At 39.6% G+C, this 18742-nt stretch overlaps 1 protein-coding gene across 2 annotated transcripts in view; it reads right to left on the bottom strand.

The window, feature by feature from the left end:
- POC1B (POC1 centriolar protein B) overlaps positions 1-18742 on the bottom strand; it is a 101592-nt gene that overhangs the window by 21662 nt on the left and 61188 nt on the right. For both annotated transcript variants that reach the window (XM_005886279.2, XM_014533338.1), the window contains one exon: positions 18399-18479. In XM_005886279.2, coding sequence (XP_005886341.1) covers positions 18399-18479 — 81 coding nt within the window. The remainder of the gene's footprint in view (positions 1-18398; positions 18480-18742) is intronic.

The raw sequence follows: 18742 nt of genomic DNA, 5'->3' as shown, positions 1-18742 counted from the left end.
GCCCATACGCCTCCTTCCCTGACCCCTGCTTCTACCTAGCGCCTGGCATGTTCATTTTTGAGAAATGAATGAACAATGTCTGCTGAGCCAGCCCCTAAATTAGGTCGAGTCACTTCGTTTCATGATGACAGCACAAGCTCCTGCAGAACCCGAGCTCATCTGTGACTAGCACTCCCAGAGGTTTCCTATTCCTGCCAAGATGCACTCATCTGGGGGCTGTAGAACTATGGTCAGGGAGAAATTGATTCCATATGTACTGGCTTTCCAACTCTAGCAAGCTGGTTGGCCACAGTCTCCTTGGGCAGCCCCTGGTACTCCAGGTTCTCTTATGCCAGGTATACAAGGAACATAGTATAAAAAGCAAATCCTGGTTATTGGAGTGGGATCCAAATATCCCACCCTGGTGTAAGAAATGACACCAGGAAGGGTAGAGGTGGGTTGAAAAGACAAAGACTTCTAGTACAGTCAGATATTTTTCTATTCAAAATTCATTGCCAAAATTCTCATAAAATACATACTTTTATGTTTAGGAAAAGAATTTTGACTAAAATACTGTAGAAAAAATATATAAGTTAAGGGCTAGATACAAGAGCTAGAGCATTTGTAAGAAAAAAGTTGTGATGGGGAATATAATGAAAGATATTAATTGCAAAAACCACATGACAGGCAGAAGCAATACCACCGTTGCCAAGAAAACTGCCTGGAAAGAGTGCCAAAGTAAAAACTAAAAATAAACAGATAAAACACAGTTTGAGATATAAACTCCACAAATGTCATTTTCCTTGATTAATAAATACATAAAAATAGTCACAGCGCATATTAGCAGAAATAAAAAAAGATCTTAACACTTGATTAAAATATTAGTAATATCTTGGAAAAAACTGCTCTCTAAACAAAAAGTTTTAAGTATACTTAAGGGGACAGGTCATTTATTCTGAAGTTAATTTTTTTTTCTCAATTGTGTTTGGCAAACCTGTCAGTATACTCAATTAAAAAATGGTGACATTTATTTTTTTTCCACATAATCTTATTTGCTTGAAATTTTTCATGTCATTTAATGATATATCAGAAAGAGATGGTTTTTTCCAGAGGTGGGAAAAAGAGGATACTGACCCTCTGATACTTCAGTCCCCAAAATGTAAAACAGCCAGAGTTTTATGGCATTTATAATTCATAGAACACTTATGTTTTATAAATGATTTCTTAAAAAAAGGACAACATAACTTTTTAAATAGTGTTAATGTCATGAATTTTTTTTTCAGTAACTTTACTATGTACTGAATTATACAAAAAGTACACAGAATCTTCTAAAAGTACAAATCTGGGGGAGTACATTTCCTAGTTAAATTCAACTTTTCAACTCATTTTCCAAAGCACACAATTGCCTTCACTTTATCTTAATAATATATTTCTAGTTCTATTTAAAATGAATAATTATTTAAGTTATTTATATCCTGAAATTTCATTAAATTATTATCATCCCCAACATGCATATTTCTGAATCTAGAACAGTGGTTCTCAACCTGTGGGTCGCGACCCCTTTGGCGGTCGAACGACCCTTTCACAGGGGTCGCCTAAGACCATCCTGCATATCAGATATTTACATTACGATTCATAACAGTAGCAACATTACAGTTATGAAGTAGCAACGAAAATAATTTTGTGGTTGGGTCACAACATGAGGAACTGTATTTAAAGGGCCAGAAGGTTGAGAACCACTGATCTAGAATAACATTTACTCAGTCAGCATGGTACTTTGTCTAATGCCAGATGTCATTTAAAATAAATTTATTTTACATAATGTCAGCCTTAGAGAATAAGTGTACAGATTCATTTTACTGAACATGAAGCTTCATACAGAACTGTCCAAGCGAACTACGAAAATTCTTTGAACATTCCACTTACGGGGACAAGGTGTTACCCTGTAACACAGCTCTACTACATAATCACTCCCAAAGAAGAGATGGGACTGAGTCCGCGGGGCCATGAACATGGGAGGACTGGATCCCCTGGAACTGTGGGTACTCGTGATTTGAGGAATATCAAGAGAGAAAGAAAGGTTGGAGGAGATGGCCTGGATTTTGCAAATAGGCACATAGCCATAAAATTGTCTCAAATCACCAGAAAAAAAAACCCTAAATATTATGGGTTTGGCTATGTTTTTGAACCTTGCCCACAAGATTTCTAGCCCATTATATTGAGAATATTTACCAACACCCCCCCCCAAAAAAAACCACACACACACACACAAACCCAAACATAGCTCTGTTTAAAATAAAAGCCAATGGAAAATAGAACTCACTTTGTAAAAATCACACTGTAACCAAATCTGATAAAAATTTATGTTATCATCTATACCACAAAGGAAATAATGCCTGCACAAACCAGAACTAATAACAATAACACCACCAAAGAAAACGCAAGCCCACACAATTCTTGCTATAAAGAATATCATTTCTTAAAAACAACAAACAGCCCTGGCTTAGTTGGTTGGAGTGTTGTCCCGTACACCAAAAGGTTGTGGGTTCGATTCCCAGTCAGAGCACATACTTATGTTGTGGGTTTGATCCCCAGTCGGGGTGCATACAAGAGGCTGGGGGGGGAGGGCGATTGCTGCTTCTCACATCAATGTTTCTTGCTTTCTTTCTCTCTCTCTCCCTCTCCCCCTTGAAAATCAATGGAACATATCTTTGGGTGAGGATTAAAAACAACAACAACAACAAACAAACAAAAATTGAAAATTAGTGAGAGGGTGAGGTTGGAGGTCTATGGGGAGCAGTGAAAGAAAAGTAATGACAAAGTCCTGTCAAGATGGTAAAGCCATTATATCATTAAGAAATGGATTTACAGATATGATAGATCAAATAACTATTCATATGAGGAAGCCATATCCCCACAATGAGGCTTGAACAACCTATGATGAACACACCATATGGAACACCTTCTGGATAATCAGTAAGAGACAAGTGTGTCTTAAACTCAATTCTTTTTTATGAGGATCATAAATACTGATTGACTTGGGGTGGTGAACAGACAATGCAATATACAGATGATGTATTATAGAATTGGACATCTGAAACCTATGTAATTTTATTAACCAATGTCACCCCAATAAATTCAATTTAAAAAAGATGAATTTTTAAAAAAGGATTTGTGCTTACAAAAGTCTGGTACATGCCAAAGATTTGAGTACTTGGCAAGTGGGAATAGGCAATGTATAAAATCCCAAAGCAGCCTCTACAACCAATCGCAAGTACTGACTCTAGAGCCGTTTTCCTCATGTGCTCCCAAATTGGTCATTACTTGTCTTCTCTCTTTTTTTTTAAGCAGAGATACTGATCAAGCCCCTTTGGTTACTATACTATGCTGTGGTGAAGAAATATTCACTTAGGCTAAGCCATGCAGATAACAAGGAGGCTAAAGCCAGCATTCAGAGACAAGGCATCTTAGGCATCTGGGGAGCAGTACAGTGCAGGGGCTTATGGTTTGGGCTCTGAACTTAGTCCAGTCTAGGCCCTAGCTGGCCTCTATCACTTCCTAGCTGGTGTGACTTTGGGCAAGTTACCTTACCTCTTTAAGGCTAACTTGTGGAATCTATGTGCATCTTTAGTAAGGAGGTAAAGTATACCTCCTTAGTAGTACTAGTATTAAAAAAGGTGGCTATTTTATGGGAACTATAGGCATGAAATGAGAATGCTCCTAAATTTAATTCAGTTAAACTTTAAAAGCAAGCGCAGGATAGTAAAGTTGGCAATTCTCAAATTATTTTATAAATCTAATGCAATGCCAATCAACATTGCAATGTTTATAAAGAACATGAAAAAATAATTCTACAGTTCATGCAGGTAAATAATAGGCCAAACTATCAAAGAAACTTTTGAAGGAAAACTTGACTACAGTTCATGCAGGTAAATAATAGGCCAAACTATCCAAGAAACTTTTGAAGGAAAACTTGAGTGTGTATGTGTATGTGTGTGTGTGTGTGTGTGTGTGTAAAAATCTAAGCAACCGTTACAACTGAATGATTGGAACAACCGGTCACTATGATGTGCACTGACCACCAGAGGGCAGACCCTCAATGCAGGAGCTGCCCCCTGGTGGTCAGTGCGCTCCCACAGCGGGAGTGCCGCTCAGCCTGAAGCCGGGCTCACGGCTGGCAAGCACAGCTGAGGCAGCGGGCACCTCTCCTGCCTCTGTGGCAGCACTATTGGGCGGCGGTAGCAGCGGCGCAGCAGGGCCAGGATGAGTGGCAACGGAGCTGTGCCTGGCCCTGGCTAGGGCTCCTCCCCAGCCACCTGCCGCTTCGGCACTGCTACATCCCCCCGAGGGGTCCAGGATTGTGAGAGGGTGCAGGCCAGGCTGAGGGACCCCACCTGTGCACAAATCCGTGCACCGGGCCTCTAAGAGATATATATATATATATATTTTTAATCCTCACCAGAGGATATTCTTTTCCATTGATTTGTTTTAGAGAGTGGAAGGGAGTGAGGGATGGAGAAAAGGAGGGAGAAAGAGAGAGAGAGAGAGAAACATTGATGTGAGAGAGACACAACACTGATGGGATGCCTCCCTCATGCACTGGGGAATGAACCTGCAACCCAGGTCCCAGGTATGTGTCCTTGACCGGGAATTGAACCCACGACCCTTCGGTGCCCGGGCCGGCTGACATTTTAACCACTGAGCAACACCGGCCAGGGCAATGTACTTACTATATTTTAAAAAAATATTTTAAAGCTACAATAATTAACAAGGTATGATCATGGATTAAGAACAAGCGGATCAATAAGACAGAAGTAAAAGTCTCTGAACATATACAAGAACATAAGAATTTAATGTTTTTTGAAGGTAAATCAAACAAGTAAAGAAAAAAAACAACAGAAATTGAGGGTACTTTGTTAACCATAAATCTGTACCTTATACCTAAAAGTAATTCATCTAAGATTTAAGATTTAATTGTAAAAAATAGAACCTTAGGAAAAGTAGCTGAAGATATCTTTGGAGAATAGGAAGGGATTTTCTTTGTATAGACTCCAATGAAGTCATAAAATTAATTATATCTTTTAAGAAATGAATGCAACTAAATTGATCAACAATCAGAAACAAAAATCAAGGGAAATGACAAACAAGGAAAATATATTTGTAGTATATGGTAAAGGGTGTTAAGCTTCTAAATTATAATGACAGTTTAAAATTCAATTTTAAAATAAACAAAATAGAAAAATGAGCAGAGTATACAAAAAGGCTCAAAAATATAAGGAACAGCAATTATGAGAAAAAGTCAAAGTTCACAAGTCAGTGCAATAACAGGTAACGGATATGTTAATTAGTTGGACTGTGGTATATCTACACAAGTTACTTTATACACCTTAAATAGATCCAATTTTTATTTTGTCAAAAATGTTTAAAGCTCACAAGTCACTAAAAATATATTAACTTAATATTTCTTGCTTATTATATTTTAAAGGCTTTAACAAATTAAATAATCAATAACTAAATAAATATAACACTCAATATATATATACATATATATATATTACAATGTAGAAAATATATTTGCTTATATATTACCAGTGCAAATTCAAACTTGTATACATATTCTAGAGTGAATTTGCCTTATAAAGCCTTTTTAAAAAAAAGTTTCTATCCTTTAATTCAATAATTCCTCTTGATTCCATATCCACCCTTCAAAATCTGTTTTGTGATATGGAAACCTGGACTCTGCAATCTACAGTTTTCTCTTACCAGTTGGTTCTATTAGGCTCCGTCAATAGAAGACACAGAGAGGGAAACCAGAAGCCCAGAATGGAATTGCTGCAAGTTTGCTGCTGCTCTTGTCAGCCACTCCCAGCAACAGCTTTCACTCTCCTCAAATATACCAGAACCAGCTGGCCCAGGTTCCTCAGTGGATAGGTACAGCTCCATGAAGTCTGTCCTCTGTGCTGCAGCAGATGGGGGCAGGGCCTCTTCTCTTGCAGTGGTTCTCAACCTTCCTAATGCCGCGACCCTTTAATACAGTTCCTCATGTTGTGGTGACCCCCAACCATAAAATTACTTTTGTTGCTACTTCATAACTGTAATTTTGCTACTGTTATGAATCGTAATGTAAATATCTGATATGCAGGATGTATCTTCATTGTTCGCGACCCACAGGTTGAGAACCGCTGTATAGGCTCTCTGATCCACAACCTCAACCTGGGGTACTATGGTTTTCTTCCTATCAATTTTTCCACTGACCCAGGGTCAAACCCAGAATCTCACACATTGCATTTAATTGTTGGTCAAGATGGTATGGCGACATAATATTCCATCTATTCATATACTATACTTTTATTTAACTAGTACTGTTACCATTGTAACTCACTAGGTATTAATAATAGGAAAGGAGCAAAGGGGAGGCCAGACACTATAAGCATGGTCATCTGGGCAGCTTCACCAGAAAGCTACACCTTCATGCTCCCCAGGGGCTCACCGGTCCATTCCCTGCAAATCACCGGGAAAGAGGTCCAACAAAGGGGAAGATGGATGCATTCGCAGTGAAGTCCAGGTGCTGTAGGGGAGATCATTACTTGTCTTCTCCCCCCCACCCCCCCGCCACCTTTTTTTATTAAAGCAGTCTAACCTGGGGAAAAGATAACTGGCTAAAGAGGGTGGCAAGCTCAAAAATCCCACCGGATTCATTGGATAAGCTCCTAGTTAAAATCCCCAGAGATAAAGGAATTCTCTCTCTTGCCGCTTGTGTTCCTGTTTCTCACTTGCTCCATGATGCACCTCGTGTGCGTCTCCATAGCCATGTGGCCCTAGAAGCCACACGTGGGCCATGCAGACTCCATACACAACGGTCTGCAGCTGGAACACAAGCTAACCTAGCCAGATTCTGGACCGGACTGTGCACATATGGAGCGAAACACTGGGCAGTGGCTTTATCTTAGCCCTGCTGAAGACACAATGGGACTTTTTCCGCGGGGGCACGGAGGAAGATGGGACCTTGAAGAGGAACTCCCTTAATGTTACCTCATCATTCAATAAAGCTTTCCACAATACCCATCCTCCCACAGAGGCCTCAGGAATTTCCTATTCCCGTGGCATCCCAAGAGTTCCACTTCTACTGGCAACAGGTGGGTGGGGACGAAGAGGACACCCCATCAATAACAATACTGTCTTAAAGGACATTTGATTTGTGTCCATTTCTTAATTTTAAATAATGCTAGAATAAGCATCCTTGAGTAGAAATCTTTGTCTGTACATCTTATTTCTTTAGGATAGTTTAGGATCTTTAGGATGATCATTGAGGATCCAGCAGGAAAACGGAAACCACAACAGTTATTTTCACAGAGAGAATGAATTTAATGCAGGGAACCAGCTAAACAGGTTTGGAAGTTTGTAAAGGCTAACAGGGAGCCCTGAGGTGAGAACAGTAAACACATGAAGCAACTGCTTCTCTAGGTCTGGGGTGGAAAGAGGCTGGAATATTAGAAGTTAGACACTTAAAGGCTCTGCACTGAGTTGAGATGGTTTGTTCCTAGGAGGAAAGAGGAATGTACATTAATAAGACATTCTGAAAAAGAAGAGGAAATGCCTGGCATTCCTTCTCCTTCCCCCCTTCAACAGAAAACAAACAACAAGTAACTCTTATGTGCTTTGGTAAAGCAGTCCAAACAAAAAGAATTTTGCCACCATAAACACTGAAACCTACCAAAATTCTGCAGAGATTTGAAAAGCGATTTAGTACATACAAAATAAAAACTGGGCTTTGTAGTGGCCATCATTATCTCCAGCAAAAGTAAAAGAAAATACTGTAGGAATTAGGGGGGGGGGGGGGGGCGGGGAAAGGAGGGCAAATTATACCAGACCATTTTTCAACTGTTAGTCAATTAAAGTCAGTTTCAACTGTTAGTCAATTAAAGTCAGTTTGAACTTTTAAATGACAGGGGTTGGTGGATTTAAAGCAACAGAGCTTTATGTATTCTTGAGCATGTATGATTGTGTACACAGTATGATATCTTCTACTGATATCTGACAATCTGAGAAAGTAAAAACAAAGACAATAAAACTACAGAAAGAACTAGGCAAGGACCAACACTGGGCTGCCAGTTCACTCAGGTTATGAGGTTTTTAATCTTTCTGAAGCTTTAATATATTTGACATAACCTGATTTCATAAAGCACAAAGAACTGACTGGAAAATTCACTTTAGCAGACTTGCTGACTACTTCCACCAAATCATTAGCTGCCAAGTGGCTAAATAAAGACAGCACAGGTAACTTAGCTGCACTGTATAAGCAGTACCAAATAACTCTAAACCAGATGGGTACAGATGTACGGAACAGCCGCAAGCTAAATTCACTATTTTCCAAGAAACTCCAACATTTGAAAGAACCGCAAATGGCATTTAGCTCCACAGTGAATGTCCTGTAGGTCAGCAGGAAGCCCATTACGGGCTGACAGTCCAGGAGACAGACACACTTTTCAGAGTGCTACTGTAGTAATTTCCTGTGTGAAAAGCTCACTGCTGTTCTGCATTCCTCAGGGTGCATTTCTTATCATCTCAGAGGATGTTGCTCTTCCCCAGGAAGAGGAAGGAACCAGTTGTTACTGGATGTGTGGGCTGAGAGCTGTCAGGCATTTTCGGCATGCCTCAGCTGTGGGAACTGGGGATGTGGCTTAGGTTCCCAGCCCTGGGACAGTGGATAGAGATTACGGCAGCAGTTGGGAGTCACGGTTTAGAAATACAGTATCGCAGGAAGTTGGAAGGCAGAAATAATACTTAGAACTTCAACACTTCCAGTTTCCAGTAATGAGCTAATTTTCTAAAGGAAATTCTAAAAAGTATCTACTCTGTTGGGCTCCCAAATAGCATTCTATATAATAAAAGCCCAATATACAAATTGTCCCCTTGACTGGGAGTTCGACCAGGGGGCAGGGCCAGCTGGTCAACTGCCCACGGCCCCTTCCTCAGGCCGGCCCTGCCCTGGCTGGTGGCAGTAGGCAGCCGGGGAAGGGAGGCCCTGGCCGGCAGCCAGCAGCTGCTAGGGACCCTACCTGAACATGAATTTCATGCACTGGGCCTCTAGTGACTCCACAAGTTCTAAATCACTTTCCTCAACAAGTATAGGGACCAGTTTTGTTGTTGGTGGAAAACAGGCTCTTCCATGAGATTGGAGAAGAGCATTTCACTGATCCACGTATGGGAGATTGTGGTGTGGCAAGGTTTATTTGTGATGCAAAATCAAAGGAGTTCCCCTCTTGGATTTTCAATGTCTAATCTCCATCCATCTGGCCATGAAAAAAGTCCAACTGTGTCTTAAGCAAGGCCATGACAAAGGTGAGTGTCCAGTTTCTGCTTCATATTAAAGCTAGTCCTTTTGAAGCCCATGTGGTCTGCCGCCTGCCCACCTTCCCCCCCACCCCCCATCCCCAGCTGTTAGACCCGCATGGTCACATGTTCTTGGCAGGAGGGAGGGGGGTTTGCCAATGAATGAGATGAGTTTGGGTCATGAAGCAAAAGGGGTTTGGGGAGAGGTAGGTTGGGGAGAAGGACAGAAAGAGAGGGAGACAGATAGGGGGAGAGAGTGGGGGGAAGAGGAAGAAAGAGAAGGAGGGAGGAGAAGAGGGAAAGAAAGAGAGAAAGAGGGAGACAGAGAGGGGGAGAGAGAGTGCGCGCTCTCTTTGTGTTCTGGGATTATAACCAGGAGATTTTTCAAAGTAACCAATCATCTTCCCAAGCTTTTTCGGGTTTGCATTGGGTCAATGATCTTTTTCCTAGGCTAGTCTGACAGTGCTCATTTGACTGCTATTGCACAGCCCCCCATCCCTAATTAATCTGCGGTGAGCAGGAGGTGTGAAGCTGTAGCTTCCTAGTGAAGCACACAGGCCCCCGCTCCCCAGCTGAAGGTGCTCAACAATGTCCGACTCCCCTTGCTCTCTTCCTATTAATAGCTGGCTAACTTCAGTAACAGTTTTACTGCATAAAGTATTATTTAACTAGGGTTATTTTTAAAACTTGAATTAGCATACAATTTTTAGTGAAAGAAAACATTAACGTAAGCTTTCCCCCCCTGTGACCTTGAGATTTAAAGGGAATGAAGCTCAAATTAGTAAAATTTTCAGTATGGCTACATCAAACATGGAACTTAGTAATTATGATTTTTATTAAAAAGTATCTTTTATTTGGAGAATATAAGAAAGCCTCTGACCCACATTACATTTTATAGATTTCCAGATTTCTATCTTCTAAGAAACAAAAGAACATGTCCCTTTAAGAAACGAAAAAGTTTTAGTGTTTTATTTTTTATTTTACAATCCTAAAACATTTTTTTAAAGGTCAGCTATCACAATCACAACTGTTGGAACTTTTTAGAACATATGGGGCCTGATGTACTTCAAAAGCAAGGATAGAACTCATTTGGAAATGGTAAGAAATTTGTGAAAATGTTGTATTTTTCATCTTTTACTTTTGTTATCATGTATGTCTTATTTTAAAAATGCATTTGACAATTTAATTACCTCATTTCTTAAAAATTCAAAGGGCAATGATATGTTAAACACAAAAATTAACTTCTAAACTCGCTGCAAGCCTTTTCAGAAGGGCTCATTGAGCCAGGAAGGACCAGGTCGAGGGGCATGAAGTCCAGACCAGCGGTCGCCAACCAGTGGTCCAAGGTCCAAAAGGTCTAGACCACCAGTGGCGGTGGCTGCAGCATCGGTGGAAAAGGCAACATGCCCACCGGCCCAGAGTTGGGGAGCACTTTTATACACTACGTTTTGGGGAAGGAAGATATAAGTTGTTCTATAATAATTTACATTGGCTACAGATAAAGGGGATGGGATAAGGTGAGGGGGGCGCGTTCAGGACTGGTGCAGAGTCCATAAGGAAGAAGTGCTTGCTACTTTGGGCTGGTTGCAGGCAATATCCTGGAAAGTTCATGTATAAGGAAGAATCTGAGACTCCTGGGGTTCAGGGCACCTGGCTATTCTCTTTCAGATAACTGTGGAGATAGCCACCTGGAAATTAACTCAAAATTCCAACACAAACAGGGATGTGAGCAGTCTTGTCAGCTGGTCCCCAGTTATTAATAGGCAAACCACCTAAATGCTCTGTCTCTTTCTCTCACACTCCCTCCTCCATAATTGAATTTAAACATCTCAGAATTTTTTTTCCTGGTCAGTTTTTAAATTATTTTTCAGCTCTGATAAGAATTCCTCTTTTACTCCTACTAAGCATTTTAGAAACACAACTTTTTTATTCACCGGATTAAAAAAAATTACTGTGTCTGATCGCTTGACATATTCACTATGGTTTGAAATTCAGACTAAAAGTATTGTGGAAGGCAATAGAGATGGATTCTACAAATGCCTATGTTCATTGCCTTTCAAATGCTTAGAGCAGGAACAGGAGGCAGTTACTGCAGGGCCACTGAACCAATGCCTGAAGATGCCACAAAAATGTTTCCTAAAGCTTAGTAAGCAGCAACAAAGTTATAAACAAACATACCTAGTTTCAGAAATCATTTACAACTTAAATGCCACCTTATAAACCGTTGCAAAGTTTAGAAATTTAAGAAAGAACCTCACCTACCTCCAAACTTAGAGGCTGTTTATATGTAAATCCAGGAATGTTAGCTTACAGAAAAATAGTGAAAGCAAAAGGTTTGTGCAACATTTTTTTTTACTGATTTTCCTGGGAAAGGAAATAGAGATTTGGGGACAATAAATTGCATATTGCCATCTTACACTTTCAAAGTTATAAATTTTAGTTTTAGGGCATTTAGTTTTGCATACACTGTGTTCTTTCAAGTAAGTCTTTCCAAATCTTTGCTTACATAAGCAGTTGGGAACTGGAATAACTGAACTAGTTATGCAATGTTGTTTAGCAACCAGGACAAACGGTTGCCACAACATCCGTGGAGACATTCTCTCTGTATCTGCAAGTTTACTCTTTATATGTCCTTGTGTTTTGTCAACACATTAATATTTTTCAGATAGCATATTCTATATGACAACCTCCATGAAATGTAAAACCCTTTTCTTCCTAAAAGTAGACTTATGCAGAAATCTTTCCAAAGGGAAACCAATACACTTTGCTGAAAAATACGAATCTGGGATCAGTGAAATGACATCTAGGAAGGGGTGTGTTTTACCACTTTACTTCCCAAAGGCACAGAAACAGCAGAGTACCTCTTGCACTGATTCAGCTCATCACTTCACTGATCCCAGAAAAGAAGACAGAAACATCACAGTTCTTTTTCTCTCAGCAACCCCACTGGCAAACAAGGCCAAACCAGGAGATTATCTGGGCCATCCTGAGATTACTCAGGGTTACACCATATTGTCCCTGGGGAAAGGACATAGGGAATCCCACTGCTGACATCCAATCTGTCAGGAAATCCTTTTGGCTCTGCCTTCAAAATACATCCAGATTTCCATCACTTAGCATCACCTCCTCTGTGAGCACCCCAGGTCATTGCCTCCTGTCTGAGTATTTCACTAGCTTTCTAATTGGTCTCCTCGTTCCCTGTCCACTACCCACCCTGCCCCCCCAGCCAATTCTCCACACAGTAGCCAAAATGAAGCTTTAAAACATGTCAGATCAGTCCCTCCTCTGAAGGTGACCCTCGGTGACTCCTATCTCACTCTCCATCTGGCCATCTAGCATTGCTCCCGCTTGCCTGCTCTTTCCGGACATTCACGTGACTTGTTCCTTTCATTCCTTCAGTCCTTTACTCAAATGTCACCACAACATGATTCTTGTCTTGGCCCTCTATCTCAAACACACCCGCTTCCTGCCTGCAGCGCTTTTTCCATCTCTGCATTTTTGGTCTACTTTACTACACAGTCTATTTTTAAATTTGTGAATTGCTTGCCTCCCCTACCAGAATTTGAATGTAGTCTTCTCAAGGGCAGGTGTTTTTCTTTTGTTCACTTTTTCTAAAGTCGAGAACAGTAAGTGGCACAGAATAGTTACTCAAGAAATACTGACTGAGAGCCAAAACTGTGAGTGGCCATGCTCCCTGCAGTCTGCCACATCCATTACCCACTGAGTTAAGTAACCTAAAGACCACAAGCTAGACTGATGCACTTTTACTACCACGTTGTAGTTTCAATTACTCATTTTGTTTTGTTCTGTTAATCCTCACCGAGGATATATATTTTTTCCATTGATTTTTAGAGAGAGTGGGAGGGAGGAAGGGAGGAAGGGAGGAAGGGGGACAGAAAGAGAGAGAGAGGTGGAAGAGACACATCAATTGGCTGCCTCCCACACACACTCCACTGGGGTGGGCATCTAACCTGCAACCCAGGTACGTGTCCTTGACTGGGAATCTTCAGTGAATGGGCCAACACTCTAACCACCGAGCACACAGGCCAGGGCCCAATGGCTTTGGAGACATCTAATTATATCTTGCTGTCCCCACCAGGAATGCCCCTATCAAAAGTCTACCCATCTCTGGTTGGGGCAAGAATTGGCCAAAGGTTTTCTTCTAGGGCAGTGGTTGGCAAACTGCGGCTTGGCAAACTGCGGCTCGCGAGCCACATGCGGCTCTTTGGCCTCTTGAGTGTGGCTCGTTTATCAACTCTGCTGGAAGGATCTTTGTTGTATTTGAGGGTTGGGTATGTATGCCCAGACTTGATTGTAAGATGATTAGTATCTGATTGCCTTAGAGCAGTGGTCGGCAAACTCATTAGTCGACAGAGCCAAATATCAACAGTACAACGATTGAAATTTCTTTTGAGAGCCAAATTTTTTAGACTTAAACTATATAGGTAGGTACATTGTTATTAACTTAATTAGGGTACTCCTAAGGCTTAGGAAGAGCCACACTCAAGGGGCCAAAGAGCCGCATGTGGCTCGCGAGCCGCAGTTTGCCGACCACGGTTCTAGGGAAGTCCTTGTTTCCTCCAGTCCATTAATGGTCTTTTCTGAATACTCCCATTAACAACCTTTCAATTGATAATCACGTACACGTGGCTATCTAGTCTACTGAAACTGCCACTTGTTTCCTACGCTGTGATTTCTGCCTGGTGACGTTGGGCATTTCTTGAGGTCAGGTGGTCAGCTTAAGTCCCCTCCACATCTCACGCAATTGCTTCATGCAGTATGGCTTTAAGAATTTTGATTGATGAGCAGCAAAAAACTATAGACACTGATATTCTTCTATGATGTAATTGCAAATTCTCCATTTATTGTAGAGAATTCATTTGACCTGAAATACTGACCCTAATTCTAAAGGTATACACATTACATTCATATTCTCTACACAGTGGCCATAATGAAGATAAGAACACCGTTTCAGTTCTCTTAGAAGACTGCAGTGTTTTGACAATCAGAGCAACACTGGCAAGATTGTCAATTTCATTTCGTTCATTTATGGGACAAATAATAAAATTAATACTTCAAAACTTAGGAATATGGTTTATCTAAATATAAAAACATTTAAATAATCCCAGAGTATTATAAATACATTTTATTTACAGTCAGTATTTTTTAAAACACTTTATATTAGGATACAGAAGAGGAATTCTCATTTGCTGCTTGCCTTTTGGGTGGTGTGGGGCAATGCTAGAACATCTTATGTAGCTATATCGTGTCAAGAAATGCCCTTGTACAATTTTGATGACAAAACCCTGGTCTCATTGTAACTGAATATTTGAAAACATTAAAAAGTGTCACTGGATTCTTTAATTAAATAATCTTTAAAAAATCAGCATATAAGTGACAACATAATTGCAATAAAGATTCAAAAATTTGAGATCCATATTATTAAACTATGTCTATATGACAGCCAGTATATGCCTTTACAGAAACACTATTTTACACACAACACTTTAAAAATGCAGACTGGTAACAGCTTATTTTGATCCCAAAATATTGTATCAAATTTACTGCCTGGCATTAGAGACATATGTGCAAGCCACAAAAATACCAATTGGCACACTGCATGCCATAATTCCTTCTGTGTAGCAAAAAGGCATCAGAGTGAAGGTAAGATATCAGTACACTTAGATCTTCAACTCATCCTGCACATAATATTAACTCAAGCCAAGGTAGAAATGGAAACCAACTGTTTCTTATACCACAACAAACCTGCTTTTATCCTAAGAAACTTGACGAATTAAGGTTTAAAGAGTAACCTTTTTATGTCCCATCTTGATTAAATTTCTAAGGAAACTTTCTTCCAGTTTACAAAAACCAAACAAATCGCAAAATAAACAATAACCACAATAACAAAAGCCAAACCCATCTTTAAGCCCTGCTCTTATTGAATTCCAATAGTTCTCTGAGTTTTTAAATTATAATCACAGGCAAAGTCCACACCATAAATATTTAATGCAATTATGCTTCATGCCAGAGCAGAAACAAATCTCCCTCACAATTGTGTCTGATTTGTTGTGGAGAAGCCAAAGAAAAGCAGTTAAGACACAGACAACAGAGTATGAATTACTTACCAGTAGATAAATGGGAAAGCAAACAGTTCAAAGTGATTTCACTTTAGTTTTCTAACCAATTATCTATCACTGAGCTAAAAATATTACATATTCACATTGAAGAGCCAACCTGGATGTGAGAAGATATTTGTAAATGATTATCCAATAAGGGGTCAATATCCAAAATACATAAGGAACTCATACAACCTGACACCAAAAACAAAAACAAACCAACAATCCAACCGGAATAGACATTTCTACCAAGAGGACATACAGATGGCCAACAGACATATGAGAAGATGCTCAATATCACTAATCATTAGGGAAATGCAAATTAGAAGCACAATGAGCTATCACCTCACACCTGTCAGAGTGGCTATCATCACTAAATCAACAAATAACAAGTGCTGGAGAGGATGTGGAGAAAAGGGAACCCTTTCGTGCACTGCTGGTGGGATTGTAAATTAGTGCAGCCACTACAGAAAACAGTATGGAGATTCCTGAAAATATTAAAAATAAGAGCTGCCATATGGTCCTGAAATTCCACTTCTGGGTATTTATCAAAAAGAAATAAAAGCACTAATTTGAAAATATATATGCACCCCTATATTCACTGCAGCATTACTAGTAACAGCCAAGATACGGAAGCAATCTAGATGTCCATCAATAGGTGAATGGAAAAATAAGATTTGGTACACACACATCCACACACACACCCACACATTGGAAAATTATTCAGCAATGAAAAAGAATGATATTGTGCCACGTGTGACAACATGGACCTAGAGCAGTGATGGCGAACCTATGACACGCGTGTCAGAGGTGACACACGAACTCATTTTTTTGGTTGATTTTTCTTTGTTAAATGGCATTTAAATATATAAAATAAATATCAAAAATATAAGTCTTTGTTTTACTATGGTTGCAAATATCAAAAAATTTCTATATGTGACACGGCACCAGAGTTAAGTTAGGGTTTTTCAAAATGCTGACACACCAAGCTCAAAAGGTTCGCCATCACTGACCTAAAGGGTATTATGCTAAGTGAAATAAGTCACAGAAAGACAAATACTTTACATGGTATCACTTACATATGGATTCCAAATGAAACAAAATAAATGAATAAAGAAAACAGAAACAGACCACAAATACAGAGAATGAGCTGGTGGTTGCCAAAGGGGAGGATGTGGGAGGGATGGCAATTTAAAAAAAACAAAACTTTAAAAAAGTAAAAAAATAAAAGGGAAAAAAATTAAAGAAAACCACTTTAGAGATATTCTTTATAAAAATCTAAATGCTTTATGAGCATCTATTCCTTCAGAAAAATGCCCTAAAATATATTTATAAAACCAGGAGTCCTTACACCTTACCTGGGGGCAAGCAATGATCTTCCAGATTATAAAAGAATATGCCTAGATGGGACTTCATAAACCAAATCCCAAACCAATTTATAGCAACAAGTTTTTATCCTGTTTTCTTGTCTGTTTCATTTTTATGTAGCATCAGGCACACAACTCAAAGTAACTGTGGAGTCTTCTTCCTTTTAATACTTACATATTGTGTTGAACCATGGGAAATCACTGATATTAGCCCATTTTGCTTACAAAATGGCAATTTCACATAATTTAACCTAATATTATCCTCCCATGGATAATAATTATACTCTTTGGGTTTATTATTCTGTTTTGTATCACAACTGCAGACGTGTCATGTGTTTATTACACAGAATTGTCCTCTAGAAGCCCCACGTAGACTGCATTCCCGAGTGAGGGGCCTATAACAGTGATGGCGAACCTATGACACGCGTGTCAGAGGTGACACGCGAACTCATTTTTTTGGTTGATTTTTCTTTGTTAAATGGCATTTAAATATATAAAATAAATATCAAAAATATAAGTCTTTGTTTTACTATGGTTGCAAATATCAAAAAATTTCTATATGTGACACGGCACCAGAGTTAAGTTAGGGTTTTTCAAAATGCTGACACGCCGAGCTCAAAAGGTTCGCCATCACTGGCCTATAACATAGACTAGCTGACTTTGGCACCTGTGGATTACCATCCAAGGATGGATGACTCCCTGCTATCAACTGCTAGGCGGCAGTTATGCCACCTCCATAGCACAGTCCACCGAGAACACCTGGACTCCTCGGGCATGAAGCTCTGCAAAGCTGGAAGGGTAATGGCAGCAAGAGTGAGTCTCAAAGTGGGGACTGTTTGCTAAGTCAGGAATGCCCAATTGTAGTCTAAGAAGGCAGCACATCTCCAAACCACCTACTTTTTCCTTCTCTCACTACAGGGACCAAACCCCACTCACCAGAATTTGTGAATTTCGGCACACCTTTCAGTAGTGACACCATCACAGGAGTGTCACCAAGACCATGTCACTCCTCTCATTTGTTCTTATGATTAGTTGCACTGACTAGCAGAATTGACTTCAACAATGATCAGCCTTGCAATGACTAACAGACTCAAATTGATGTGCTGAGACACTCAATTTTGGAAGACTTTGGCTATACTGAGTAAATAAGTTATCTGTATGGAATTTTTACAAACAAAATTGCAAGTATTAGGAATACTTTTGAATGTCTGCTTAGTCCACCAGGAGGAATTAACAAAGGTAAACAACTGCTTTTAAGGAGACTACAAGTAAGTGTAACACCTCTGAAAGGCAATTAACAAAGAAGAAAGTCTGTTCTGTGACAGCAAGTGAAATGTCATCTGAGTAGCACCTTGAGAGGAGATGAAACAGTGAGTATGGATTAGACTGAGTTTGAGGTCCTCAAAATGAAGGCTTTTTAAGAAATTGGGCTGCTCCCCCTTGTGGCTATGTAGACACATTGTAAATGACTTTTTGTATAAAGTTTTTCTATGCTAAAATGTTAGGCTACTTATTAGCCCACTTTTTATCACCTCTCTTTTAAAGAAAAATGGATTGTGCCAAATACTGAAATGCCACTTAAATGTCAAAGAAAACTTACGGTGGTAGAACCAAAAGAAAGGATGTCCACAACAGGGGGAGTAGAGGTCCGCAAGTCAGTTACCTCAAGCTTTGGATTAATCTGTGTATATACATAAGAAAAGTTAATATTAGAAATTTATATTATAAGAAACTGGAGGACATTTGTAAAAATTAGAGAGCATTTCCTAATATATTCTAAATTTAAAGTACATTGGTATATTCATTAACATGGATATAAAAATTTTAAACAAAATATTAGCCTATTGAATCTATCAATGTATAAGAAAAGATCATGGAGAGATCAACCAAAGGACTTATATGCAAGCATATAGGCCTAACCAATGGACACGGACAACGGGGGGG

This window comes from Myotis brandtii, unplaced genomic scaffold, assembly GCF_000412655.1.
Source record: "Myotis brandtii unplaced genomic scaffold, ASM41265v1 scaffold967, whole genome shotgun sequence".
Lineage (NCBI taxonomy): Eukaryota > Metazoa > Chordata > Mammalia > Chiroptera > Vespertilionidae > Myotis > Myotis brandtii.
Note: the sequence above shows the minus strand (reverse complement) of the source record. Positions and strands in the feature narration are given on the sequence as shown.